Source organism: Protopterus annectens, chromosome 7.part0, assembly GCF_019279795.1.
Source record: "Protopterus annectens isolate FY-2018-M chromosome 7.part0, PAN1.0, whole genome shotgun sequence".
Classification (NCBI taxonomy): domain Eukaryota; kingdom Metazoa; phylum Chordata; order Ceratodontiformes; family Protopteridae; genus Protopterus; species Protopterus annectens.
Genome location: NC_056739.1, coordinates 784,152,059 through 784,177,620, shown reverse-complemented (window position 1 = coordinate 784,177,620; position 25,562 = coordinate 784,152,059). Strand labels below are relative to the sequence as shown.

The window sequence follows — 25,562 nt, the reverse complement described above, 5'->3', positions numbered from 1 at the left end:
AGAAGCAGTGGAAGTAGACACAAAGACATTCAGAAAGCCTCCAGGGCAGGTGCAGGACTGCCTACCTTCTAACAGGTTATAAGACCTTTTCTGCATAAGTAAAATTAGTTTAGATTCCCATCAAAATGCTGCATCTTTAGAATTTTTTCCCCCAAAAAAAATCTTCTCGTGTAGGAGAATCAGATGAAAGGGAGTCTTCATCAGAGCACACTTGCCTTGAATAATGGACCTGAGAAGAGTATGTATTTATTTATTTACATTTGTTTACCGGGAGAGAGGACTGGGCCAGAAGCCCATTTTCAGAAGCCGCCCAGGGAGAACAGCTCCACAGAAATACAAGCAATATACAATAATTAGACAGTACAAGAGTATACATATAGTAAGATGCAGAATACATACCTTGTAACTAACTAGTCTACACAAAGTAGTATTTAGTACAGTTTTCTAATAGATACAGGTTCGAAAAGAAAAACACGAGCATTTCAGTGAAGATCACTGTGAGAAAAAATGAAGTTACTAGTGTGTGCATATTAAATAACAGTTGTGACCAAATAACATTTCCTTGATATATATTTATTTTTGAGTAGTAAAACACTGAGAAGAGGGAGAAAATGAGATAAGGAGTGGACAGTGAGTTGAAAGAGTTATAGATATCTTGTCAGGAGCAATGTCAGTTCTTGGACAGATGTGCAAATCGTAGTTGTTTAAAACTGGAAGAGTGAGGTGTGTTTTGGGGTGGCCGCTGTGGTGCAGCAGCTAGCGTTGCCAACTCACAGCAAGAGGTTCTCCGGTTCGATTCTCAGCTGGGGTGCCTTCTATGCGGAGTATGCATATCCTCCCTGTGGTCGCGTGGGTTTCCTTCGGGTGCTCCGGTTTCCTCCCACATCCCAAAGACATGCTATAGGTGGACTGGACACTCTAAATTGGCCCTAGGTGTGTGTTTGCCTTCTGTGGAAGGTTGGGCATCGGGCTGGCACCTCGACACCGTAAAACTCCACTGCCAATCATGAGCGGACAGGTGATCCGCTGTGATGACCTCTAACCAGGAAAAGCCTAAAGAAGATGACGATTCAGGTGTGTTTTGGAGGGTGTGGGGTAGAGTTCCATACTTTGGCTATACGATTTGAAAATAGTGCTTCACTGTGAGTGCTGTTAGCTTTGTTTACTGTGAGAAAGTTTCTGTCTGCAGATCTTAGACTTTGTAGGCATAACTAGGGAACAAGTTCCTTGAGGGATGGGCAACTGTCAAGAAGGAAGATGATATTGTGTGTGAATTTAAGTTGGTACAGATGAAGGTTAGGTAGCTCGCGTCGATTTAATTTATGTAGAGCAATACAATGGTGGGTCGGTGGGTTTGATGGGGAAGGTTGGCTGCAAACGGGCTATTTTGTTGTAGCAAGTTTCCAATTTGGTTAAGTCCAATTTTTTTTAAGTTGGTAAAGAGGGGGAAAAGCATATAGGAGGGTAGAGAGGAGGAAGGTTCTGGATATGGCGAGTCTGGTATTGTCACAGTGAGGAATGGCTTGCTTCTGTACAGTGAGCCAAGTCTGATGTGAACCATGGCTATATGTTGGTCAAATCTGAGTTTGTCAATTGTCACTCCAAGGAGTTCTGTATGCTCAACTGGTTGGATGACTTTGTTGTTTGCTAAGAGAACAGTGAAAGGAGCAGTGGTCGGTGATCGTTTGCTACTGATAAACAGCATTAAACTGTGTCTTTTTCGGGTTGAGAATTAGTTGTGTAGATATGCTTCTATATTATTAAAAGCTTGTTGGGCTACTATTTGGAGGTCTGGTAAGTTATCTTCTGAGCAGATTAAAGTTGAATCGTCTGCATACTGAACTACTTTAGCGTGTGTTGTGGATGACGCTAGATCATTAGAGAAGATGGTGAAAAGAAGGGGTCCTAATATGGACCCTTGGGGGACTACAACCGAGACCGACAGAAGTGGTGAGTTCGGATTTCCGTACTGCTTGTTGCCTGTCAGAAAGATAGCTTAGGAACAAGGAGAGGGAAGTCTTTGATAGGTTTAATGAGGCAAGAGTACTAAGGAGTTTCTGATGGGAGACTGTGTCAAATGCTTTTGACATGTCTAAGATTGATGCTACTTGCTGGTTTGAATTTCTCAGCTGGTTGATGGTGCTAGAGAAATTAATTAGGGCTGTGGTGGTGCTATGTTTTGGTCTGAAACAATGTTGGGAGGGAGAGATAAGATTGTAAGATAACAGGTGGTGTAGTAATTGAGTGTGGATACATTTTTCCAGAATTCTGACATGGGGGGAAAGGATGGCTATGAGTCTGTAATTGTTGAATTCTGTTGATGCTTTTCCTTTATGCAGAGGGGTGATGTAGGAAATTTTCCATAATTTTGGGACATTGTTCTGCTATAGACTTATTTACCAGAATGAAGATAGGCAGAGCTATGGCATCAGCTGACAGTTTGAATTACTCACTGGGGAGTTGGTCAGCTGCTAAGAAGGAAGAAGGTTTCAATTTTTTCAGCATTGTTCTTATGGTGTTTAGTTGGGACAGGTTTGAGGTCAAAAAAGTTGTTGTTAGTGTCCACATTAGGTGGAAGAGACAGAGGGGTGGAATTGTTCCCTGTAACTAAGGAGAGGATGGTGATTATAAAGTAGGTGTTGAATTGTGAGGCAATACTCGCACTTTGGTTATTGGTTCTGGAGTTGTGGCTTTACCTGGGTGGAGGACTGACTTAATTGCTTGCCAGAAATTTTTGGGACTGTTTTCATATTTGTTTTGCATAGCTGTATAATGTTTTTTGTCTAGTTTGAGGTTTTTTTTTTTTTTTTTTATTTGACTGCAGAGCTGCTGGTATGCTAGCAGAGTTTTATTGTCTTGCCTTCTGGTATTGATACCAGGTTTTGTCCCTTAGTTTTTGAAGTGTAATGGTTTATTTTGATATCTAGGGCACTCTCTTATTTTAACACGACATGTACGAGCTGGTGCTAAGATAGTTAGAATAGCTAGAAATGTGTCACTGAAGTATGTTATGGCCTGGTCAAGTTGGAGATGGAGTGGTGTCCAGTTGCATTTATTGAGCAGGTCTATGAATGCTTCATTGGAGAAATTTTTGGTATTTCGTATGACTTTTGTAAACTATGGTTCTGGGTGAGTTGAGCTGATGACGGATTAATTAGGTAGGTCTATGGCCACTTAAATTATTTGGAAGGCATCCAGAGAGATAGCTGTAGGTGGTACTGTTGATAAAGGAGCAGTCTTATATAGATTCCCTTTTGCTATGTTTACCTATTTGTGTGGGGAACTGGATTATTTGGGAGAAACCATGTAGATTTATGAAGGTAGAGGGGTTATCACCAGTGCAAGTGTTCCAGTCTAAGTTGAAGTCGCCTGTAATAATGGTTTCATGGGGTGTAGGTGGAGGCTGTCCAGGCTACGAGTTCCTCAATGGCAGTGGAAGTATTCTTGGGAGCTATGTAAGTGGCTATTATGGTAATATTTTTCTTTGAGTTGACTCTGAGCTGTGTTACTAGAACTTCAAAGTTGTTACCATAAGGGTATTTGATGGGTAGGTAGTCCATGCTTGGGTTATCTTTGTAAAAACTGCAACCCCGCCACCCTTCTTCCTAATCCTGTCTAACCTGTGTACGCTATAACCTTGTGGGAGTATGTCTGGGTCTCTTATATGGGGTTTTAGCCAAGTTTCTGTTGCTATAAGAATGTCTGGTGAGTGTTGTGCAATGACTGCATGAAAGTCTGTGATCTTGTTAACTAGGCTTCTAAGGTTCATGTTAGGAATGAGAAGGTCTGTAGTTTTAATATGAGGAAGGGGTGGAATGGTAGCCATGATGTTATGTTGTGCAGTATGCGGCCGAGGATTGGGATATCACCACTACGGAGAATCTGTGATAATACACATGCATATTTGTGTGATAATTTGCAGAGTATGTGAAGGTGTTTGCTGAAGTGGTTAGTGGTATTACTGACAACTACTTGTTTAAAGTGGAAGTATGCAATAAGTGTAAGATTGTAAAGTTGGGAAGAGACAGCAAGGTAGGAGAGTGAGGAGTGGATGGCGTTAGTATAATATAGTGTGGGGCTATGGACATGTGGCATCTGTAAGTGACTGTAGAATGTTGGATAGTATGCAGATAACAGTAGGGCATATAGTGTGGATAGGAGAAAGAGCATGGTGTGCATACTTTTTAAAAAGTAGGTTACCTGGACGGTGTGCTGAAGATATAGGGAAAGAGGGGTGTTGGTGTAGTGTGGTGGGAGTAGCGTGATTAAGGACTGTTGCAATTAAGTTGTGTAAGGAGAGGAAGGAGGGTTACAAATAGTGTGATTGGTTAACTGAGGTGTGACTAGCAGATGGAAGCTAATTCTTGACTGGGGGAAGTTAGGGGAGTGGTTAGCGCTGGTAGAAGTCTAGGCGATGCAGGAGTGGGTGGGAGGGAATGGGGGTAGGGGAGTGGAGTGAGCCCAAGCGTAGCAAGGGTGAACGGAGCTGGCTGGCACCCCCTCACAGAAGAGTACAAAGAAAAACAATCAGTATGAGAAGTAGAAGCTTTGGAGCTATAAGGTAAGTGGAAAGCAAGGAAGAGGTAGAGGCAGAAAGGTAGGAGTGTAAGCAGATAGTTGCAGACACTATATTTATGGCCTTGGTGTGCAAGCAAAACAAAGGAAGGCAAATCTATCTGGGGACAAAATACATCAAGTAAATGGTACTAGCCTTACTTTACAGGAATTCTAATGGGGAGGCAGATTTACTTGAGACAGATACAAGCAGTATATTAGTTGTGCCACTTAGTGGCAAGCGACCAAGCTACAGTTGCCTGCGGTGGGGAGCCCTTGCAAGTGTGCACGCCGGCCAAAGCAATGTTTAAAAATAACTAGTAAAAGTAACAAACATGCTATAAAAAGAAATGTAAACAACCAGTCAATGTTTAAAACATAACTATTAAGGACCAGTTCTGCTAATAACAAAAGTACAGTTTTGTACCTACCATAAATGTAGATGTTCGAGGATCCACATTGCTGCAGTCCTAACTATTGGGTAGTCCGCTATCCAGTCGGCCCGAATACCAAAGTATATGGCTGACGTCGGTCACGGCGCATTAGACTGACGTCAGTACGTCAGGGTACTAATGCGCATGACCGACGTCATATCCTCAGTCTTTTCTTGCCCCAGATGTCAGAAGACCCTAAAAAGACAAGGCCAAAACCAAAACACACCAAACATACCTGCACCAAAAACATATACAATATATACAAAGGTACCAGAAGATAGTCTCACCTACACAACCACCCCTAAACATAGAGGGGAAGGAGGGAGGGTAAATTGGACTGCAGCAATGTGGATCCTCGAACATCTACATTTATGGTAGGTACAAAACTGTACTATGTTCTTCATTCCACATTGCTGCAGTCCTAACTATTGGGTAGAATCCCAAAGCAGAGGTAAGGGAGGCTGGCAAATCATAAGGAAGCAGGAGCTGATAACATACCTTGCAAAATAGCTGTGGCAAAACCAGCCCTAGACTTAGAGTAGAGAGGAAGGTGGTAATGCTTACAGAAAGTATGCACTGAACTCCAAGTAGCTGCCTCCAAAATATCCTTAGTTGCCACCCCCTTAGAAATGCTGTTGAAGTGGCAGTAGCCCTAGTGGAATGAGGCCTAATCCCAGCTGGAATCTCTTTGCCATGATGGGAATAACAAAATGCAATGCAACACCCAATCCACCTAGAAATAGTTTGTTTTGACACAGGCTTGTCCTGCGAACTCAAAGCAAAAGAAACAAACAACTGCTGAGACTTTCTAAAATCCTTAGTCCTGCTTAAATAATAACGCAATTGCCTGTGTACATCTAAAGTGTGCAAAATCTTTTCCCCTTTATTTTGGGGATCTGCATAGAAAGTAGGCAAATGAATAGTTTGGTTTAAAGCCACACTAGAAACCACCTTAGGCATAAAGGAAGGATTAGTACGTAATGATACCCTATCCTTATGAAAAATCAAAAAAGGCTCAACCGCCATAAGGGCCTGTAACTCAGAAACCCTTCTTGCAGAAGTAATGGCCAACAAAAAAGCAGTCTTCCATGACAAGTATTTCAGGTCAGCAGTAGCTGCAGGCTCAAAAGGTTGTAGAGTAAGTTTCTCCAACACAAAATTGAGATCCCAAGCAGGAGTAGGAGCTCTATGGGGGTCTTATATTCTTTGCCCCTAAGAAATTGCTTGAATAAAGGATGTGAAAACAATGGTGGGTCACAATCATAGTGAGCTGAAATTGCTGCAGCATGAATCTTAATGGAAGAGAAAGACAAACCTTTGTCCAATAACTCAGTAAGATATTGAAGAGCCACACTCAAATTAGGCTCAAATCTCCAAATTCTGTGCTGCAGTCCAAAATAAAAATCTCTTCCATTTTTCTGCATACACTTTCCTTGTACTAGGTCTTCTGGCTTCCATAATCACATTTAAAACCTGTTGAGGAAGTTGAGACCTGCTGTCTTTCAAAACAGAATATGCCAGGCTGTTAGATGAAGAGTTTGAAGCTTGACATTGAGCAGATGACCGTCCCTCTGAGACAATAGGTGTGGAATCAAGGGTAAAGGCCATGGAGGCTTCCTTACCAGACTCCTCAGTAATGGGTACCAGTGCTGCGAGGCCAATCTGGAGCTATTAAAATCATCCTTGGCTTGTCTTGTCTGACCTTTAGAAGCACCTTTGGGAGAAGAGGCAGAGGTGGAAAAGCATACACATGAAGATTTTTCCAACTGAAAGAAAGAGCATCCACTTTCCAAGCTGTGTGATGAAAATCCTTCGTGCAAAACTTTGGCAGCTGGTGGTTTAGTGGAGAAGCGAACAGATCTATGTCTGGAGTTCCCCATGACACTGTCAATTTTTGAAATACATGAAGATCCAGTTTCCACTGTGGGGATCCATGATTTGTCTGCTTAACACATCTGCTAAGGAGTTCTGTGCTCCGGCAGAAACCTTGCCTGAAGAGTTAGTTGCAAGCTGAGCGCAGTCTCCCATAAAATCATTGCTTGCCTGCACAATGGGTAAGAATGTGTTCCCCCTTGTTTGTTGATGTACCACATGACAGTTGTGTTGTCTGTTAGAATCAACACCTGCCCTGGAAGAAGTAACTCCTTGAAAGCCATTAATGCAAACTGGACTGCTAACATCTCTTTCATGTTGATATGTAGATGCTGTAGTCTGGCAGGCCACTTGTCTTGTATCCACTTTCCATCTAGATGAGCTCCCCAAGCAATGTCTGAGGCATCTGTTGTTAGAATCGGACTTGCCTCTGGCCGGGTCACAGAGAGTCCCTTGTTTAGGTGACATTCCTGAGCCCACCACAAAAATTCCTTTTGAATGCAAGGTATTATTTGAATGACAGTGTCCAAATCCTGGCAGTGCTGTGTCCATAGATTTTTGAGATACCATTGTAGCTTCCTCATATGCAGTTTGGCATTGGGAAGCACCAGAATACAAGATGCCATGAACCCTAAGGCTTGAAGGACTGTCCTTGCAGTCAGCCCGGACTGAAGAGATAATTGATGGAAGTAACTGGAAAGATTCTTTTGTTTGTCCGGGGTTAGAAAGGCCATCTGGGCTGCTGTATTCAGTCTCACACCCAGAAAGCACATGTCTTGAGAGGGTACTAGACTGGACTTTATTTCGCTCACAGAATACCCTAGGCATCTTAGCACTGCTATGACATATTCCAAATGCTGTAGAAGGTCTTCCTTTTCTTGAGCCAGAACCAGGCAGTCGTCCAAGTAAGGATAGATTTGAATTCCTTTTAGCCTGAAGTAAGCTATCACTGGAGCCAGAACCTTTGTGAATACTCTGGGCGCAGTAGATAAGCCAAAGGGCAATGCAGAGAACTGATAATGAGAATTTCCAGCTCGAAAACGCAGATACTTTCTGCAACTTAGTCTTATAGGCACATGAAGGTAAGCTTCCTTGAGATCTAAAGTTACCATCCAGTGATCTTTGCCCAGTAGAGGTAAAAGCTGTTGTAACGTCAACATTTTGAACTTTGGAATGTCCAGATAAGTGTTGAGGATAGATAAATCCAAAATTGGTCTCCACGTGTTCCCTTTCTTTGGTACTAGGAACAGGCGAGAATAAAATCCTAGGCCCCTTTCTGATACAGGAACTGACTGAATGGCTCCTATTTGGAGTAACAGAGAAATTTGTCTGCGAGCATCTGTTCTTTGTAGAGGAGGAATGTCTGGCATGCCTTTGAAAGGAGGCAAGGTATGGAAATAAAACCTGTAACCGTGGTGAATGATATCCAGAACCCATTTGTCTTGGGTAATTAAAACCCAATTTTCTTTGAAAAGAGACGGTCTTCCTCCTAGAGGTGCCGCCAGGCGAGAAGGTACTGGCAGCTGAAAAGGCAGGTCATTGGGTCTGCTTACGAAAGGACTGACCCCTGCCCTCACCAGAAGCCTGAGCAGGCGAACTCCCTGTCCTAGGCCTAAAAGAACCTTGAGCTCTGCCCCTACCACGTCTAGACCTACCCCTAGACTGGGAATCATAAGCAGGATAAGTCCATCCCTTAGCAGGCCAATTTCTACTAAACTTCGGAGGCTGCACCTGCAAAAAATCCTTAACAGTTTGCATAGACTTAGCCTTGTCTTCCATTTTCTTTAAAACTGCTTCCACAGGCGAACCAAACAACACATCAGACTGTAAAGGAGCATCCAAAATCCTTGTCTTAACATGCTCAGCTAAGTTCTGATCTCTCAACCAGGCGTGCCTACGAAGAACAGAACCAGTGGCAGCCACCCTGGAGGAGGCCTGCACAGCATCAAAACCACATTGCAAGGAATGTTTACCCACTTGTTCAGACACATGAACTAAATCCTGCAACTCTTTACACTCAATACCTTCCGCCAGAGCATCCACCTTAGATTTCAACTGTGAAAGAAGATAATTCTGATATTTTAACATGTGAAACTGACAATTCAACGCCCTCATGGCTAAAGTGGAAGAAGTATACACTTTCTTTCCCCATCTATCCAAAGCCCTTGCCTCTTTATCAGGAGGGACAGGATTTTTAACAACTGAGGCCTTCACACCCTTAGGCCCCTGAGAGACAGTTTCCGGGTCTGCCCTAGGACTCTTAAAAAGATACTTATGAGCGCCAGGCACCCTATAATACCTATCCGGTTTAACTGGGGCAGGAGGCAAAGAATCAGGATTCAGGGAAGCCTCTGCAAAAACATCTTCCACCACATTCAAAACAGGAGGTATAGCTAAAGGCCTATGCTGGGGTAAAAACAAGAATTCCCTAAGCCTTTTCCTGGAATCAGAGAAATCTTGCCCTTCCCATTTAAAATGCTCCCTCATGGAATGCAGAGTCTCTGAAAATGAAAAATCCTCAGGAGGAGAAGCTGAAGGAGTAGAATCATCCACATCAGAATCAGAATACGGAGGGAACTCCTGCAAGTCTTCAGCCGAAGACTCAGAAGCCTCCGAGCATTGCTCAAAACTCTCAAACTCAGGTTCCACCCTAGGCCTCTTATCAGGAGGGGGCATAGAACCCCTTATCATAGTAATCAAATCCTCCGCCATTTTAAGCATATGTTTCTTAGGCAAAGACCCTGAGGCACTAGGAGAAACCCCCACTGAAGCAAAACTTGGCCTGCCCCTCAAAGAAGCCTTGGAAACAGAAGGGAGGCTCTAACCACCTTAGGAAGAGAAGGAAGAACAGCCACCTGAGAAGCCCCTCAGCCTGGCCTACTTCCTGAGAGGATACATCCTGTAACAGTAAAGTCTCTCCCTGAGACTCCAAAGAAACACCTGGCAAAACCTCCGGCTCCACTGAGTTTCTAAAGAACCGACGCCTGGGACTGTCGGTTCTTCCACTCTAGGCTTTGCTGCTTTGTCCTTGCGCTTTTAGTCGAAGCGCCGGAGCATCCGACGGCATTTTATAATTACAACGCTTCCCAAACACTAACCTGGCACAGTCTAACCTTCTCTTAATAGTGCGTTTGTTAAATCTAGCACAAGAGCGGCATCCAACAACGCCGTGCTCAGGCCCTAAACAAGGTATACACAAAGTATGGTAATCCCTATGAGGTATCTGTTTCCCACAAGAAATACAGTTATTCACTTTTTCTGACATCCGGTTAAATACTGAGGCAAGAAAAACAAAATATTCCCAACGGGTACTTAGCCAACTTTGATTCGGTCTGAAACTCTGACTTCAGAAACTTTCAGAATGCCAACCTGCACTCGCAAAATTGCTTCTGCATCGGACCATGCGGCAAAAAAGACTGAGGATATGACGTCGGTCATGCGCATTAGTACCCTGACGTACTGACGTCAGTCTAATGCGCCGTGACCGACGTCAGCCATATACTTTGGTATTCGGGCCGACTGGATAGCGGACTACCCAATAGTTAGGACTGCAGCAATGTGGAATGAAGAACATCTGCAAACATCCAGTCACCTATGCAGACTTGTCTGGGTGGGTATCCTTATGAGGAGCTACTCTTGGGCTTGCAATAACTGTAGCATAGCAGTGGTTCTATTTTCCAGTGTTGTAGTTGTTTGCGGGGGGGGGGGGGGGTTGTGCTGATACAGGCAGAGTAAACCACAGTGCGTTCATCAAAATCAGACTCTGCCTCACCATCTTCAGGGGATGGATTCTGTGTGTCTTTTTCAGGGGTAGGAGGTGTAGGAGCAGAGGAGGAAAAAGATGGCAGTTCCAAGTGCCATGATGGCTTTCAACAGGCCTTGGGAAAAATCCATGCACTCCTTTTCTTTGGATGTATGAGGGGAGAAGAGAGAAAGAATAGTTGTGCAAAATCTTATAACCATAGATGTCCTTCTCTTCCATGTTGCAATATTTTCACTGTGGGATCCTCCGCCTCAGGCAATCTAAACGTCGGCTCCTAAATAAAAGCTTAAGCCTGGTTGCTGCTGGTGTGTGGGACGTCACATGTAGGGCCATAATCCAGGGGGCCTTAAATGAGACGTCTGCACTCACAGACCTCAGAACTGACTGCCCAGTCGGACAGTAGTCTAAGGTGGTGCAAAATAATGGCTTCCAGACTGGCGAAATGCAATTGACTACTCAGTGTGACCATAGTCTAGAGGGTGGTCCTATGATGCCCCATAGACAGTTTGAAATTAATGCAGGGGGGGGGGTTAGTGGGAGGGAAGGAATAGTGCAACAACGAAGAGAAGGACATCTATGGTTATAGTAAGATTGTACACAACTATTCTACGTCCTCCTATTCTCATGTTGCAGTATTCTTACTGCGGGAGCGTACCACAGCTTAGGAAGGAAGGGTGGAGGCAGAAGTAGCAGATTACAGAAATCCATGTAGGATTGCCCTTGTGAAACCTGCTCTGGGCTCTGGAGATGTGCTCCAGTTTGTAATGCTTGGTAAAGGTATGTATAGTGGACCAGGTGGCTGCCTCAAGAATGGAAGCTGTGTCTAGGCCCTTGAAGAAGGCCTCAGAAGAGGCTACTGCTCTAGTGGTGTGTGCCTTGACCCCCTGATGCAAGTCCTTTCTGTGATGGGAATAGCAGAAGCAGACAGTCTTCAAAATCCAGCAGGTAACAGTTTGTTTGGATACTGCCTTGCCCAGAACCCTGGGATGGTAGGACACAAAAAGTTGATTAGACTTCCTAATGGTCTTAGTTTTGTCCAAGTAAAACCTTAACTGCCTGTGGACATCAAGGGAGTGCAGTATTTTCTGTCATTTGTAGGAGATGGAAAGAAGGTGCGTAAGTGAATAGACTGATTTAGTGATAGCTCGTTGAACACTTTGGGCATGAAGGATGGGTGGTGCGCAGGGTCACACTGTCCTTGTGGAAGACAGTGTAGGGAAGGTATGCCATGAGTGCCTGTAATTCCGAGACACTTCTGGCTGAGGTGAGGGCTACCAATAGGACAGTTTTCCATGTGCACATCTGCAGGGATGCAGAGTTTGCTGGCTCAAAAGGGCAGTGTAAGTTTTTCCAGGACATAATCTAGGTCCCAAGGCAGTGGGAAAGGCTTCCTTGGTGGTGTTATGTGCAGGACCCCTTTCAAAAATAGTTTAACATCCAACTTGGAGAGAAGAGGAGGGTCCAAGGGTACGCAAGCAGAGATGGCAGAGAAGTGAACTTTCATTGAAGAGTATATGAAAGGTCTGCCTTTATGAGCTCTCACACTCAGGTTAAGACTAGAGGAACATCCGCTTGAAAGGGATCCCTATGTCTTTGGAGATACCATTTGGAGAACCTTTCCCATTTTGAAATGTAGGATCTCCTTGCGTTGGGTTTCCTGGCCTCCTGCAGGACAGACAACACGTTCAATCAGGTCTATCCGAATCCTGCATCCCAAGAAGATTTTGTCCTGATGTGGGGAGAGGGATGACTTGGTGAGGTTGCGTATGAATCCCAGTCCCTGTAGCATAGACATGGAGAACTGTAGATGATTTATGAGGGCATCTTCCTCTTCTGCAAGAATGTAAAAACAAAATGAAAACTCCAGCAAAGCTAGAACTTCCACTGAGTGACCTCCCAAACCTCTTGTATCAGAGGCACATGGGATATATGCAAATGACCCTTATGAACATCAGGTGTTTCAGTTAATTGGCGATTCTGAATGCCCATGACTTGTTTCGTCGTTTTAATGGACAATTTCATGCCGATAAAGCCAAACCCCACTAGCTGTGGATATGCATATTTCGGTCTTTTTATGACCTCGTCAGCACAGCACAAGCAGAGTGTCTGACTAAGCATAAGAAACACAGGGCTGTTTTACCCAGCTGATGTCCATTATCATCAGGGTCACTGCAAAAATATCCCAAACAACAAACAAATAAATGAGAAGGTTACAACAAACAAACAATAAGTGAGAAGGGTGACCTTCTCACTTATTGTTTTAGTTTGTTGTTTGGGATATTTCTGCTGTGACTCTAATGATAATGGACATCAGCTGGGTATAACAGCCCTGTGTTTCTTATGCTTAGTCAAACACTCTGCTTGTGCTGTGCTGACGAGGTCATAAAAAGACAGAAATATGCATATCCACAGCTAGTGGGGTTTGGCTTTATTGGCATGAAATTGTCCGTTAAAACAACGAAACAAGTCATGGGCATTCAGAATCGCCAATTAGCTGAAACACCTGATGTTCATAAGGGTCATTTGCATATATCCCATGTGCCTCACACAAGAGGTTTGGGAGGTCAATCAGTGGAAGTTCTAGCTTTGCAGGAGTTTTCATTTTGTTTTTACTGATTTCTTCTGCAAGAATGAGAATGTCGTCCAGGTAGAGGTAGATTTTAATGCCTTTGGTCAGCAGTAGGCTATGGCTGGGGCTAGGCACTTGGTGAAGATCCTTGGTGCAGTGGATAAACTAAAGGGTAAGGCAGCAAACTGAAAGTCTGAATACGATCCAGCAAAACATAGGCACTTCCTGTGGTTGGGTATGTATGGGAATGTGGAGGCAAGCTTCCTTCAAGTCCAAAGTGGCCATGAACACCTTGGGTGGCAACAGTGGAAGCAGGTACTGGAGAGAGAGCATTCTGAAGAAAGGGACTTTGAGAAAGAGGTTTAAGAAAGATAAATCCAGGATTGGCCTCCATGGCCTGTCTTTTTTGGTACCAGAAATAGCCTAGAGTAGAAACCCTTTCCTTCTTGGCCTGGTGGAACAGGTTCTATGGTTCCCTGACCCAAAAGATCCTGGATAATGTGAGGAATTAGGTGGAGTTTGTTCTTGGGTGGAAAGGGAATGCCCTGTGGTGTGGGTTTTAACTGCCAAGATAGAAAACATCCTTTTTCCACTATTGCCGGAACCAAACAGTCTGAGGGGATTTCTTTCCAGAGGGGCAAACAATGAGAGAGGCGGGATGAAAGGTGGATGTGATCGAGGCAGTCAAACATTGCAGTTATTTCTGTCCTGAAGGGGCTGTCTGTGGGTGGGCTAAGAAGGGACTGTCCTAGAAGAGCATTGCCTCCTTGTCCCTTTCTTATGTCTGGAAGTAGTAGTAGTGGGAGAGGTGGGGGGGGGGTCTTCTGACAGACAGTCTTAGCAAGGTAATTTCTGTAAAATTTTGGTGCTGGAGAGACAAGAAGTGTTTAATATCTTGGAGCTCCTTACTCTTTTACTGTAGGTTCTTAAACAGTTCTGCACAGTTTCCCAAACAGAAGATTGGGATCTAGTGGGTCATCTAGAATTTTGGATTTAAAGTCTTCAGGCAGTGGCTGCAGCCTAAGCCATGAGTATCTGTGTAGCACAGATGCAGATGCAGCAGACCTAGCAGAGACCTCTGCTGCATCATAACTGCATCTAATAGAATGTCTAGCAACCTGAGATGCAATGGACCGTTTAGAAGCTATTTCTGTCTTATTAGGAGAGTCAGACAAGGAGGACAGTAGGGTTGCAGCTTGGGATACCAAATCCAGGGCATATTTTACCATATGGGTTTGGTAATGAATTGCCCTGAAAGCTAGGATAGAAAAAGTGTATATCTTCTTGTCCAACCTGTCCACTACCTTGCTATCTTTGTCCGAGGGTAGGAGTGACGAGGATGAAATAAGTCTAGACAGTTTGTCTGGGGCTACAAGCTATCAATGCAGAGTCTGGTAAGGGGGCCTTCAGTAGAATTTTGTGGTCGTCAGGGACCTTGTAGAAATTATTAGGTCTCTTGGGAGCAGGTGGTTGGGAGTCTGGGTTTTTTTTGAGACTGATGCAAATGCATCAAAATATGCAGGAATCACCGGAGGGATGGCTGATGGTACAGGCGATTCAAATGTAAAATAAAATAAATAAATAAAATAAATAAATAAAAGAAACTTGCAGCAGCTCAAAATACCTTTTTTGAGTTTCTGACATCTGGGTAGCATCCCATTTTAAATACTCCTTCATTTTTGTTATAGTCTCACAAATGTAATGTCCTCTGGAGGGGAGTTTCCCTCTATGGAATCCTCATTAGGGGAGTAGTATTCCAAAGGGGAGGCTATTTGGGAAGAGTATGTGATTGACTCATCAGAGGAAGAGGATAAGGCTTCTTCTTCCTTAGAAATGGGAGGAAAGATGGAAGTGGCTGAAGTAGGTCTTGGGCTAAGAACAGGTATAGCGGGAGCAGAGGAGGCTGAGGGCCATGAAGGACTGTGTGAAAGACTGCCAGTCTGGTTGTCCCTCTGAAGAGGCAGACAAAGGTTTTGTCTTTTGCCTCCTTTTTAAGGGAGTTGCTTTAGGACAAGCTGTGGGCCTAGATTCAGGGATCTGTTCTAAAGAGGAAGGATTGGAATCTTGGATCAGAAGAGGTCGTCCGGTGAAGCCTGGTTACCCCTCAACTTCGGTAATAACAGACGTCTGAATAACCTCCTCAGATGTGCCAGCCGGTACTTCGGAAGCGGCTTCCTCAAGAGTAGGCGCCGAAGTAGGCAGCTCTAGGGGACGTCCCTCAACGCCTGTATCGGTGGTTGGCAGGTAATCCAATGATGGAGGGGCAGAGGTGGTAGGCCTTGTAATCTTGGCCATTTGTCTTGGCAGTTCCACCTGAGAGGCCGACTCCGGATCCATTCTCAATGCTAACTTTTTTCAACTCGGATTCTCCAAATACAAATTGAGGGCAGCCAGATGGCTTCTGAGCGTTTTGTGCACAAGAGACTGGCAGATGGCCTAGGAGGTATGAGCATGCATCCAGCCTAAGAAAAATACGCAATGGTCATGAGAGTCTTTATGCGGGATTTGATGTCTGCATTTGCATTTACCTTTCTTAGCAGACATCGACTAAGAACAAACTAACAGAGCTCAAGCAAAAATATTAATAAGAATTCCCCAATGGGGTACTTAGCTTTAGGCATCTTGAAAAAGAGCGAAGCAATCGATCTGACATTTGACTGGCAGAAAAGTTCTGAGGTCTGTGCATGCAGATGTCGCACTTATGGCCCTACACGTGACATCTCATGCACCAGCAGCAACCAGTCTTAAGCTTTTGTATAGCAGCCGATGTTTGGGTCACCTGAGGGGGAGGACTCCACAGTAAGAATAACTGCAACATGAGAATAGGACGACGTCATATTTTTTTTTCCTTTTTAGGAGTGACATCCACTTCAAAAAGACAATGCAAATCCAACCACTGACAGAACTCTATTACTGACCCAGGAATCTCTTTTCTTTCTAGTACTTCTGGAATACTTTCAGTTTTATCAGAAATAATTATATAGTATTCCCCTCTCAGTAGGGTCGGTCACATCAGACATTTCAGACTTGTGTACATCAGATGCCATACTAGCCTCCAGCAAGGTTTCAGTAACAGTCATCTGTGAAGGACATGGGTGTACCATGGGTTCTGAAGACCCCCCCCCCATCAGAGTCGAAATCAGCAAGCACAATACTGAGCCTAGGCTCTTGAATAACTTTTATGGAACAAGTTGGATGCCAAGAGTTGAAGAAGCCACCATCTTAGCTTGGGCGAGGAGCTTAAGGCTCTCGTTCTCCAAGAGAGAGTTAAGAAATGAAAGCTGCATACTTAAGGTTTTCATTATGAAGGATTGAAAAATACTGCAAGTTTTATAAATGTGCCTTTTCTGCTCCTAAACTGAAAAGGCAGTGGGACTGGAGATCTTTGTATGAATCAGCCTAACAAAAATGCAGTCTTCCCTCTTTGCTGACATCAAACAGCAAACACCAGCGTTAAGAAAACGCAAGAAAGGTTCCTCAATGAGTCACTTATCTGAATCAATGAAAGACAATACTAGCAACCATGTGTAGAAGAGACCGACTGGTGAGAAACACTTTTAGACTGGTAGCGAAACAGTCTGAGGTTTTATGCTCATACGTCTGCTTATGTACATGTCCACGATTTTAGGTTATATAATGGACATATGGCAGTAGAAAAGATTTTGGCTTTGGTACCTTGGTGAGATGTCCAGGTTATTTAGTGATCTAACCAACAGCTTGGAGTACTGCAACAATGATCAAAAGAACATCACATAATTATTTCAGTAATAAAGCATAAACTAACAACAAAAAATCAGTGATGTACAGGCGCATTCAGTACCCAAGCCCAGTCACACAAGTACCTCATCTCGAGGTTCTCGTCCTCTTCCTTCCCCTACTTTCTGAATACAGGCTTTGAAGGAGTTTTGACTTGCACTGCCACTTATAGGCTGCTGCCCCCAAGAAGGGCATGGAGAAATCTGTAAAAATAAAAAATGTCACAAAAGTTAATGAATGCCAGCATTTTTTTATTCATCTTGTTACATAATATGTAAGTAACTGAAGAACTCTGTCAAAACAGTTTCTGACGATTCAGTAAAGACTTCAATAACAAATGCTAGCAGCTGCTGCTAGCGCAGTATGTGGGATTTCCTGTATCCTGACATGAAGTGCATGGTCCATAATTAATATTCTCACATTCTGAAAAATAAAGGAAGACTGCAACAAAAATGCAATGAATCTCAAAACTCACTTAAATGCAATTAAGGCATTTTTGCAAAAGGACTTTGCTCTCTACATTTCAGATATTTATATAACCTAACTTTGAAACTACTGCACTCTGGAGTAGGGAAATGTCTATAGTACTATAAGCCCCCCTCCCCCATTTCTGTGATACTAAAAGACTGCTGTATGTCGAGTGTGTGTGTGTGCGACGGGGAGAAAGTCCAATGCATTGCAACTTAAGATCAGTGAGATTGAAAAAGTACAGTTGTGTATACTTACATAAATATAGATGCTCGAGTGTATTCACTGTTGCAGTCATTACATTTGGGTTATCAGCCTGCAGGTAGCCCTCAGCCGGCCTGAATATCAAAGTCTTGGATTCCTGTGTCGGATGCTGTCTCCTCTTCCATGACGACAGGTCATCAGTGGTATAAAGCATGCAGCAGACAGCATTACATCAGTTTTTCTTGAACCAGATGTCAGGTGCCCCCATAAAGGGAAGCAATTCTACATAAGGTTACACCTCCAACAAAAAGCAAATATACTACAACAAGAATAAAGGTAGAGCCAAGAGAAGTCAGGGGGCTGGAGGGAGGGTAACCAGGACTGCAACAGTGAATACACTCGAACATCTACATAAGTGTACACAACTGTACTATGTGCTTCGTCTTTCACTGTTGCAGTCATTACATTTGGGTAGATTCCCAAAGCTGAGGAAGGGAGGAGGAAGTTAGAGAGGATTAGGGCCAGCTATTAAGCCCTGCAAGACTGCAGTGGCAAAACCAGCTCTGGATTTAGAAAAAATAGGCAAGTGGTAATGAATGGTGAAGGTATGTACAGAGCTCCAGGAAGCAGCTTCTAGGATGTCCCTGGTAGGGACACCTCTGTCAAAGGCTGTAGAGGTAGATGCAGCCCTGGTGGAATGTGATCTTATCCCCTGTGGGGTAAGCTTTCCATGGGGTTTATAGCAGAAATGAATGCAATGGCCTATCCCACTTAGAAATGGTTTGCTTTGAAATGGCCTTCCCCTCTACCCCTGCTGCAAAGGCAACTAGCAGCTGTTCAGTTCTTCTGAGAGGCTTAGTCCTGTCCAAATAAAATCTAAGTTGTCTGTGCACGTATTCATTTTCCTTTGTTTTGTGGATTAGGAAAAAAGGTTGTCAACTGAATGGACTGATTAAGGGCCACACTGGATACCACCTTGGGCATAAAGGAAGGATTGGTCCTGTGGGACACCCTGTCTGCATGGAAGAAGAAAAAGGGCTCCACTGCCATGAGGGTCTGTAACTAAGACACTCTTCTTGCTGAAGTGATGGCTAGAAGGAAGGCTGTTTTCCAAAAAAGGAATTTCAACTCTGCAGTTGCAGCTGGCTCAAAAGGAGGCAGAGGGAGCTTTACCAATACAAAGTTAAGGTCCCAGGCTGGAGTGGGGGCTCTCCCGGGTGGTCTTAAATTTTTGGCCCCTCTGAGGAATTGTTTCAGCAGGGGGGTGTGAGAAGAGGGGTGGCTCAGTATTACAATGTGCAGAAATGGCAGAGGCATGAATTTTAATTGATGAGAAGGAAAGGCCCTTGTGGAGCATCCCTGTTAAGTATTGAAGAATATGCGGTAAGCTGGGCACTGTTGTGCCCATCCCCTGAGTCTGGCTCCAGGAACAGTATCTTTTCCACTTTTCAGCATAAGATTTTCTAGTACTAGGCCTCCTTGTCTCCAGAATGACATCTAGCACCTGCTTACTGAGGGATGTTATTGGAGAGCTTAGGGAATTAGCCAGGCTGCAAGGTTCAGGGCTTGAAGCTGGGGGTGCAGAATCTGGCCCTCCTGCTGGGACAGCAGGGAAGGAGTCTGAGGCAGGTGCCATGGTTCCAGCAGTGACATACTGCGCAAGAGGGGATACACCAGTGCTGGCGTGGCCAGTCTGGTGCAATCAGTACTGTCCTTGGTTTGTCCTGTCTGATCTTTAGCAGAACTTTCAAGAGGAGAGGCAGAGGAGGAAAGGCATAAACTGAGAGACTTTCCCAGGTGAAGGACAGGGCATCTACTTTCCAAGCTTGAGTTTGGGAAGTCCTTGTGCAGAATTTGTCCAATTGGTAGTTCTGAGGGGAGGCAAACAGGTCCATCTCTGGGTTCCCACATTTGTTTCTCAAAATATTGAATAGCTTTGGTTCCAGTTTCCACTCGTGTGGGTCCATGAGATTTCTGCTTAGGTCGTCTGACAGTGAATTTAGCTTGCCTGGCAGGAATTGAGCTTGTAGGTGCACTTGGAGAGCTCAAGGCTGTGTTCCAGAGTCATGGCTAGTCTGCAGAGAGGATATGAGTGGGTCCCCCCCCTGCTTGTTTATGTACCACATAACAGTGGTGTTGTCTGTCTTTACCAATAATTGTCCTGGAAGAATGTGGTCCTTGAAGGCTATTAGGGAATTCTGTACAGCTAACATTTCTTTTTGACTGATATGCAGGTGCATCTGACTCGGGTTCCATTTGCCCTGAATGCAGTGCCCTGCCAAGTGAGCCCCCCCCCCATGCATAGTCTGATGCGTCTGTTAGAGTTTGGGCAGCACGGGGTACAGTGAATGGCAGTCCCTTGTTGTTGTAGCAGGCCTCTGCCCACCAAGGAACTCTGTCTTTATACAAGGAATGATATGAATCATTGATTCCAGGTCCTGAGAATGTTGACACCATAGGCTTTTTAAATACCATTGTAGTTTCCCCATATGCAGCCTTGCATATGGAATTAGTAGAATGCAAGAGGGCATGAACCCCAGGGCTTGTAGGATTTACCTTGCAGATAGCTGGGTCTTTGTGGCCAGTAGTTTGAAGTAGGCTGTCAAATAAACTTGTTTCTCGGTCATGAGGTAAGCCATCTGGGAAGTTGTGTTCAAGCTTGCTCCCAGGAATACAATCCGTTGGAAAAGTACTAGATGAGATTTCTTTTCGTTTATGGTGTACCCAAGTGAGGTTAGAAGTTTCTTTACAAATGCCAGATGATTCAGTAGCATGTCCTGGCTTTCTGCCTGAATTAGACAATCGTCCAAGTATGGGTATATCTGAATATTGCTTTGCCTGCAAAATGCAATGACTGGAGCTAGGCACTTTGTAAATACCTTGGGCGCAGTAGATAAGCCAAAGGGAAGTGCAGAGAACTGACAGTGCACGCAGCCTGCTCTGAAGCGTAGGTATTTCCTGCAAGATTCCCTTACTGGAATGTGCACGTAAGCTTCCTTTAAGTCTAAGGTTGCCAACCAGGCATCTTTACCTAGCATAGGAAGCAGCTGATGAAGTGTTAGCATTTTGAAATTTGGGATTACCAAAAGGTGTTTAGAATAGAGAGGTCCAGGATAGGACGCCAGGAGCTGTCTTTTCTGGGTACCAGGAAAGGTTTTGAGTAAAAACCTTGTCCCCTTTAGTTTGCTGGGACAGGATGAATAGCTTGATACTTAGAAGAGACAGAACATGCTATTGAGCCTCTGCCCACTGATTTGGGGGTAGGTCTGGCCAACCATGAGGTTGGTAAGGTGTGGAAGTGGAATCTGTATACGTAGGAAATTAGAAGTTATGTACTCACCATAACGTTCCATCTGAGTAGGTAGTTCATTTGTCTGCAACCTGTGGGTTACGGATCCGATATCGGATCCGAGCCGGCAACTTGTTTCAAGCTAATGGATCCGAGCTCCTAGCTCCTCCCTTCACCCATAATCCCCTGCTAACGCTCCATGACCTCAGATCGAGTTTGCTTCTCCATATATATCCAACAAAGGATATCTAAAAACTAATAGATCTAAAGAAGGTCAGGGGGAAGGAGGGGGGGATGGTTGCAGACAAATGAACTACCTACTCAGATGGAACGTTATGGTGAGTACATAACTTCTAAATCTGAAGTAGGATTGTTCATTTGTCAGCAACCTGTGGGACAGAGTCCCCAGCTACCTGCACCCTGGGTGGCCATCATGAAAGGAAATTACGAAGCACCGCAGAGCCAAAGGATGCTTTCCCTCTAGAAAACTGGTCTAGCTTGTAGTGGTTGATAAAGGTATGAGATGAAGCCCAAGTGGCTGCAGAACAAATATCATCCAAAGGAACTCTAGACTTGAAAGCCGCAGAAGTAGAAATGGAGCGAGTGGAATGAGCACGAACTCCTTCTGGTGCGGGTCTACCCGAGGCATGATGAGCTAGTAGGATACATTGGGAAATCCAGCGAGATAAAGATACTTTAGAGATAGCTTTCCCCAAGTTAAATTTGGCAAAGGAAACGAACAGCTGGTCGGATTGTCTATGGCAAGCCGTCCTACGAGTATAAAAACGAAGCTGCCTATGAACATCCAATGAGTGCAGCTTGTATTCCCCCTTATTTTGATATTTAGGGAAAAAAAACGGTAGATTTATGGATTGGTTTATGTTGGTTTCTGATGCTATCTTGGGAAGAAAGGAGAGATTGATCCTGAGGTACACTATCAGGGTGAAAAATCAGGTACGGAGGCTTTACAGAAAGAGCCTGAAGTTCCGGCACTCTTTTTGCCGAAGTAATGGCTACAAGGAATGCTGTTTTCCATGACAAGAATTTGAGATCCACTGAAGCAGCGGGTTCAAAGGGTGGAGCAGTCAAGGCTTGAAGAACTAAAGTAAGATCCCATGGGGGTACGGCTTCTTTTACAGGAGGTCTAAGTAAAAAGGTACCCTTGAGAAAGGTTTTACACAATTTGGCTGACATCAAGGGTCCTGTATCATGTCCCACATGATAATGAGAAATGGCTGCCAATTGCACTTTGACAGTTGAACAACTAGCGCCTTCTTGAAAGAGTTCAGTTAGGAAATCTAAAATGGATGGAAGAGGAGCCGTAAAGGGATCTAGATTGCGGCGCTCTGCCCAGATGGAAAAACGTTTCCATTTGCTGTGATACACTTTCCTGGTGGAGGGCTTATGTGCTGCCACGAGGATGGCTTTGACTGGTGAAGAGATACCGGGAGTCCTAACTAAGAGTGGAACAGGAGCAACCAAGCTGTCAGTTTCAGATTGTCCAGGTTTGGAGTTGGCAAGTCCAATGGATGGGAGATGAGATCCGGAATGGGATCTAGAATCCAAGGGAGATTCACAAGGTGAGACCACAGGTAAGTGAACCAAATTTGTCGAGGCCAGAATGGGGCAATGAGAATCATCTTGCTCCCCAACCGCGAGGCTTTCTGTAAGAGTTGTATCATCATTGGAAGAGGAGGATAGGCATACAGTAGACCGGGTGGCCAAGCATGCACCTGAGCTTCTCTTGGAGATTCCCCTGGTGGGGGGATTAGAGCGAAGAAATTGTCGCATTTGGCATTTGAGGGAGATGCAAAAAGATCGCAGCAGGGTTGCCCCCATGTTGCGAATACCTGCTTCGCTACTAGAGGATTGAGAGACCACTCATAAGGGGTAAGAAGGGTGCGGCTGAGCTTGTCCGCTAGGATGTTGGTCCTCCCCGGAATGTGCGTTGCAATCAGAAAGCGGTTGGTGGAGATCGCCCATTCCCACACTCTCATGGCTTCGCGGCAAAGAGGATAAGATCTGGTTCCCCCCTGTTTGTTGATATACCAGACCACTGACATGTTGTCCGAGTGAATTGCAATCGTTCCTGCGGGGAGGAAGCTCTGAAGTGCTTGCAACGCCAACAGCACCACTCTCATCTCCAGAACGTTTATATGCAGGGAGGTCTCTGTATCGTTCCACGTGCCTTGAACTGTCCTGCCTGAGTAATGCCCCCCCACCCGAGGCGGGAAGTGTCCGTGGTCACAGTGGCGATAGGGGGAGAGGTGCAGAAGGGAGGGCCCGTATGGAAGTTCGATGCTTGGATCCACCATAGTAGCGCCCTTCTGCAAGCCTTGCTGATAGCAATGGGATGGTGGAGAGGAAGGGATAGGAAGGACCATTGCACTAACAGAGTCCATTGCAGGACTCGCATGTTCAAACGGGCGCATGGAAGGAGTGTAATTGCTGCTGCCATGGAGCCTAGTGCCCTCAGGATCAATTCCACTGGTGAAGCCTCTGAATGAAGGATAGCCCGCACATGAAGTTGAAGATTTCTGATTCTCTCGGCAGTTAGGAAGGCTCGCAAATCTCTGGTGTTTATTCTGGCACCTATGAATTCTATGATCTGTGTTGGAGCCAGTAGAGATTTGCCGACATTGATAGTAATGCCTAGTTGTGGGGCTAGATGGAGAAAGAAGTCTCTGGCCGAGCAAAGTAGATGCCTTGTTGGTGCGGTCAGGAGCCAGTCCAGGTACGGGAAGACCTGAATTCCCTGGAGTCTCAGGTGGGCCGCAATCACTGCTAACACTTTGGTGAACACCCTGGGGGCTGTGGTGAGGCCAAAGGGAAGGACCCTGAACTGGTAGTGACTGGCTCCCAGCCGGAAGCGAAGTAACCTCCTGGATCGTTTGTCCATTAAGATGTGGTAATACGCATCCTTGAGGTCTAAAGAGCACATCCAATCGTTCTCCCTCAAAAGGGGGAGGATAGATTGAAGAGTGACCATTCAGAATTTTTCCTTGGTTACTGACAGGTTCAAGCGGGAAAGGTCTAGGATGGGTCTCAGGTCCCCCGTCTTTTTTGGCACCAAAAAAAACCTGGAGTAGAACCCTAATCCGAGCTGGTCTTGGGGGACGGGCTGGATGGCTCTTTTTCTTAGCAGCTGCTGTATTTCTGCGGCCTCCCTGTGATCGGGTGGTACATCGGGGAGGATCTTGGATTGGGGAACATGGAGAATTGGTATTTTGTACCCTCTGGATATGATGCGAAGCACCCAGCAGTCTGTTGTGATGGACTCCCATGCCGCTAGATGTTTCGAAAAACGCCCCCCCCCCCGACTGCCTCCAGAGTGGAGCAGCCGGGCAACCCCTCAGGGCTGCTGCGCGGGCCGCTCAGAGAAAGTTTCTCTGGACCCGAACTTTCTAGGAGCCCCTCTGCCCCTGGGGCGACGTCCTCCCTGTCCACCTCTGCCACGGTAGGACTGGTTGTCCGGAGCTGGTTGGGAATATTGTGATTTCCAGAACCACATCTTCTTCTGACCCTTTTGGTTCCTTGAAAAGGACCGCTGGGGAGCAGAGAAGCGGACTCCGACGGCAGACAACGTCTTCCGCCCTTCACTCTGGACAAGCGTCGCGAACTGTTTTGCCAAAAGGGCAGAACCATCAAAGGGCGTTAAGGCGACGCTTTAAAGGGCTCCGTAAAGTCGCAATGACGGAGCCAGGCCTGACGTCTCATGACTAGGCCTGCTCCGCTGGCCCTAGCGGCTCCCTTTGTGGCGTGAGACAACAGCCGCATAGAGGTGTTTGAAATAGATCTCAGAGTGGCCATTCGGTTGGAGTACAAATGTTTATCCTCCTCCGACATGGACTCGGGGGGGGGGGGGGGGGGGGATGCAGCGTATTCTTTGATAAGATCCCGCTGCATCCTGATGACATGTGTCATATAGTTCAGAGACCTTACTGAGAAGGTCGCTGAACTAAAGACTCGCTTCCCTAAGCGATCCATCAAACGGGACTCTGCTCGGTGGACGAACTGAGGGCCTCTCCTGAGCCAATTCCCTCTTTGTGGCCGCCGCCGTCAACATGGCATCTACAGGGGGGCGCTTACTCCAATGTGACCGGTCTGAGGGGGGGCTAAGAATCCTATCCGGTCGCTTCGGTATTGGCTCCATGGTGTCCGGATCCTTCCATGCCCTGGTGGTAATAAGGTCCACCAGGGGATCGGCTGGAGGGGACACCCAGGAGGTAGACGGGCCTGCCTCGAATGCCTCCAGAAACACGGACTCATCAGAGGAAGACTTGGGGGCAGACCACCCACCTCTGATTCTTAGCATCTCCATGATGTCTCCAAAGGAGACATCCTCAGGGGGTGATCTTGGGAGCCTTCCCTTCCTCCAAGTCCGTGTCCTCGGTTAAGGACTCAGGGAGTCCACGTGCCTCCTTTTGCACTTATGCTTGCGGGGAGCTTCCTCGGGGGGACTGTCCGAGGAGGCCTTGCCAGCAACATCTTGTTCCAATGGAAATGTCTGTGACATCGAAGCAGGCTGTCCCTTTGGCCGGGTGATGGAAGCCTGGCCCAGCAGAGAGGGAGTGCAGGTAGGAGCCGATGTAAGGACCAGGGTCCGGATGCTCTCAACAGAGCCCTCTCCACAACATCGAATGCCGAGGGAGA

At 45.5% G+C, this 25,562-nt stretch overlaps 1 protein-coding gene across 1 annotated transcript in view; it reads right to left on the bottom strand.

The window, feature by feature from the left end:
* The window catches only part of GIGYF1 (GRB10 interacting GYF protein 1), a gene marked incomplete in the record, with an annotated part of 2,892,461 nt that overhangs the window by 1,137,134 nt on the left and 1,729,765 nt on the right, over positions 1–25,562 (bottom strand). Inside the window, 1 exon segment of the mRNA XM_044077309.1 lies at positions 17,035–17,151. Coding sequence (XP_043933244.1) covers positions 17,035–17,151 — 117 coding nt within the window.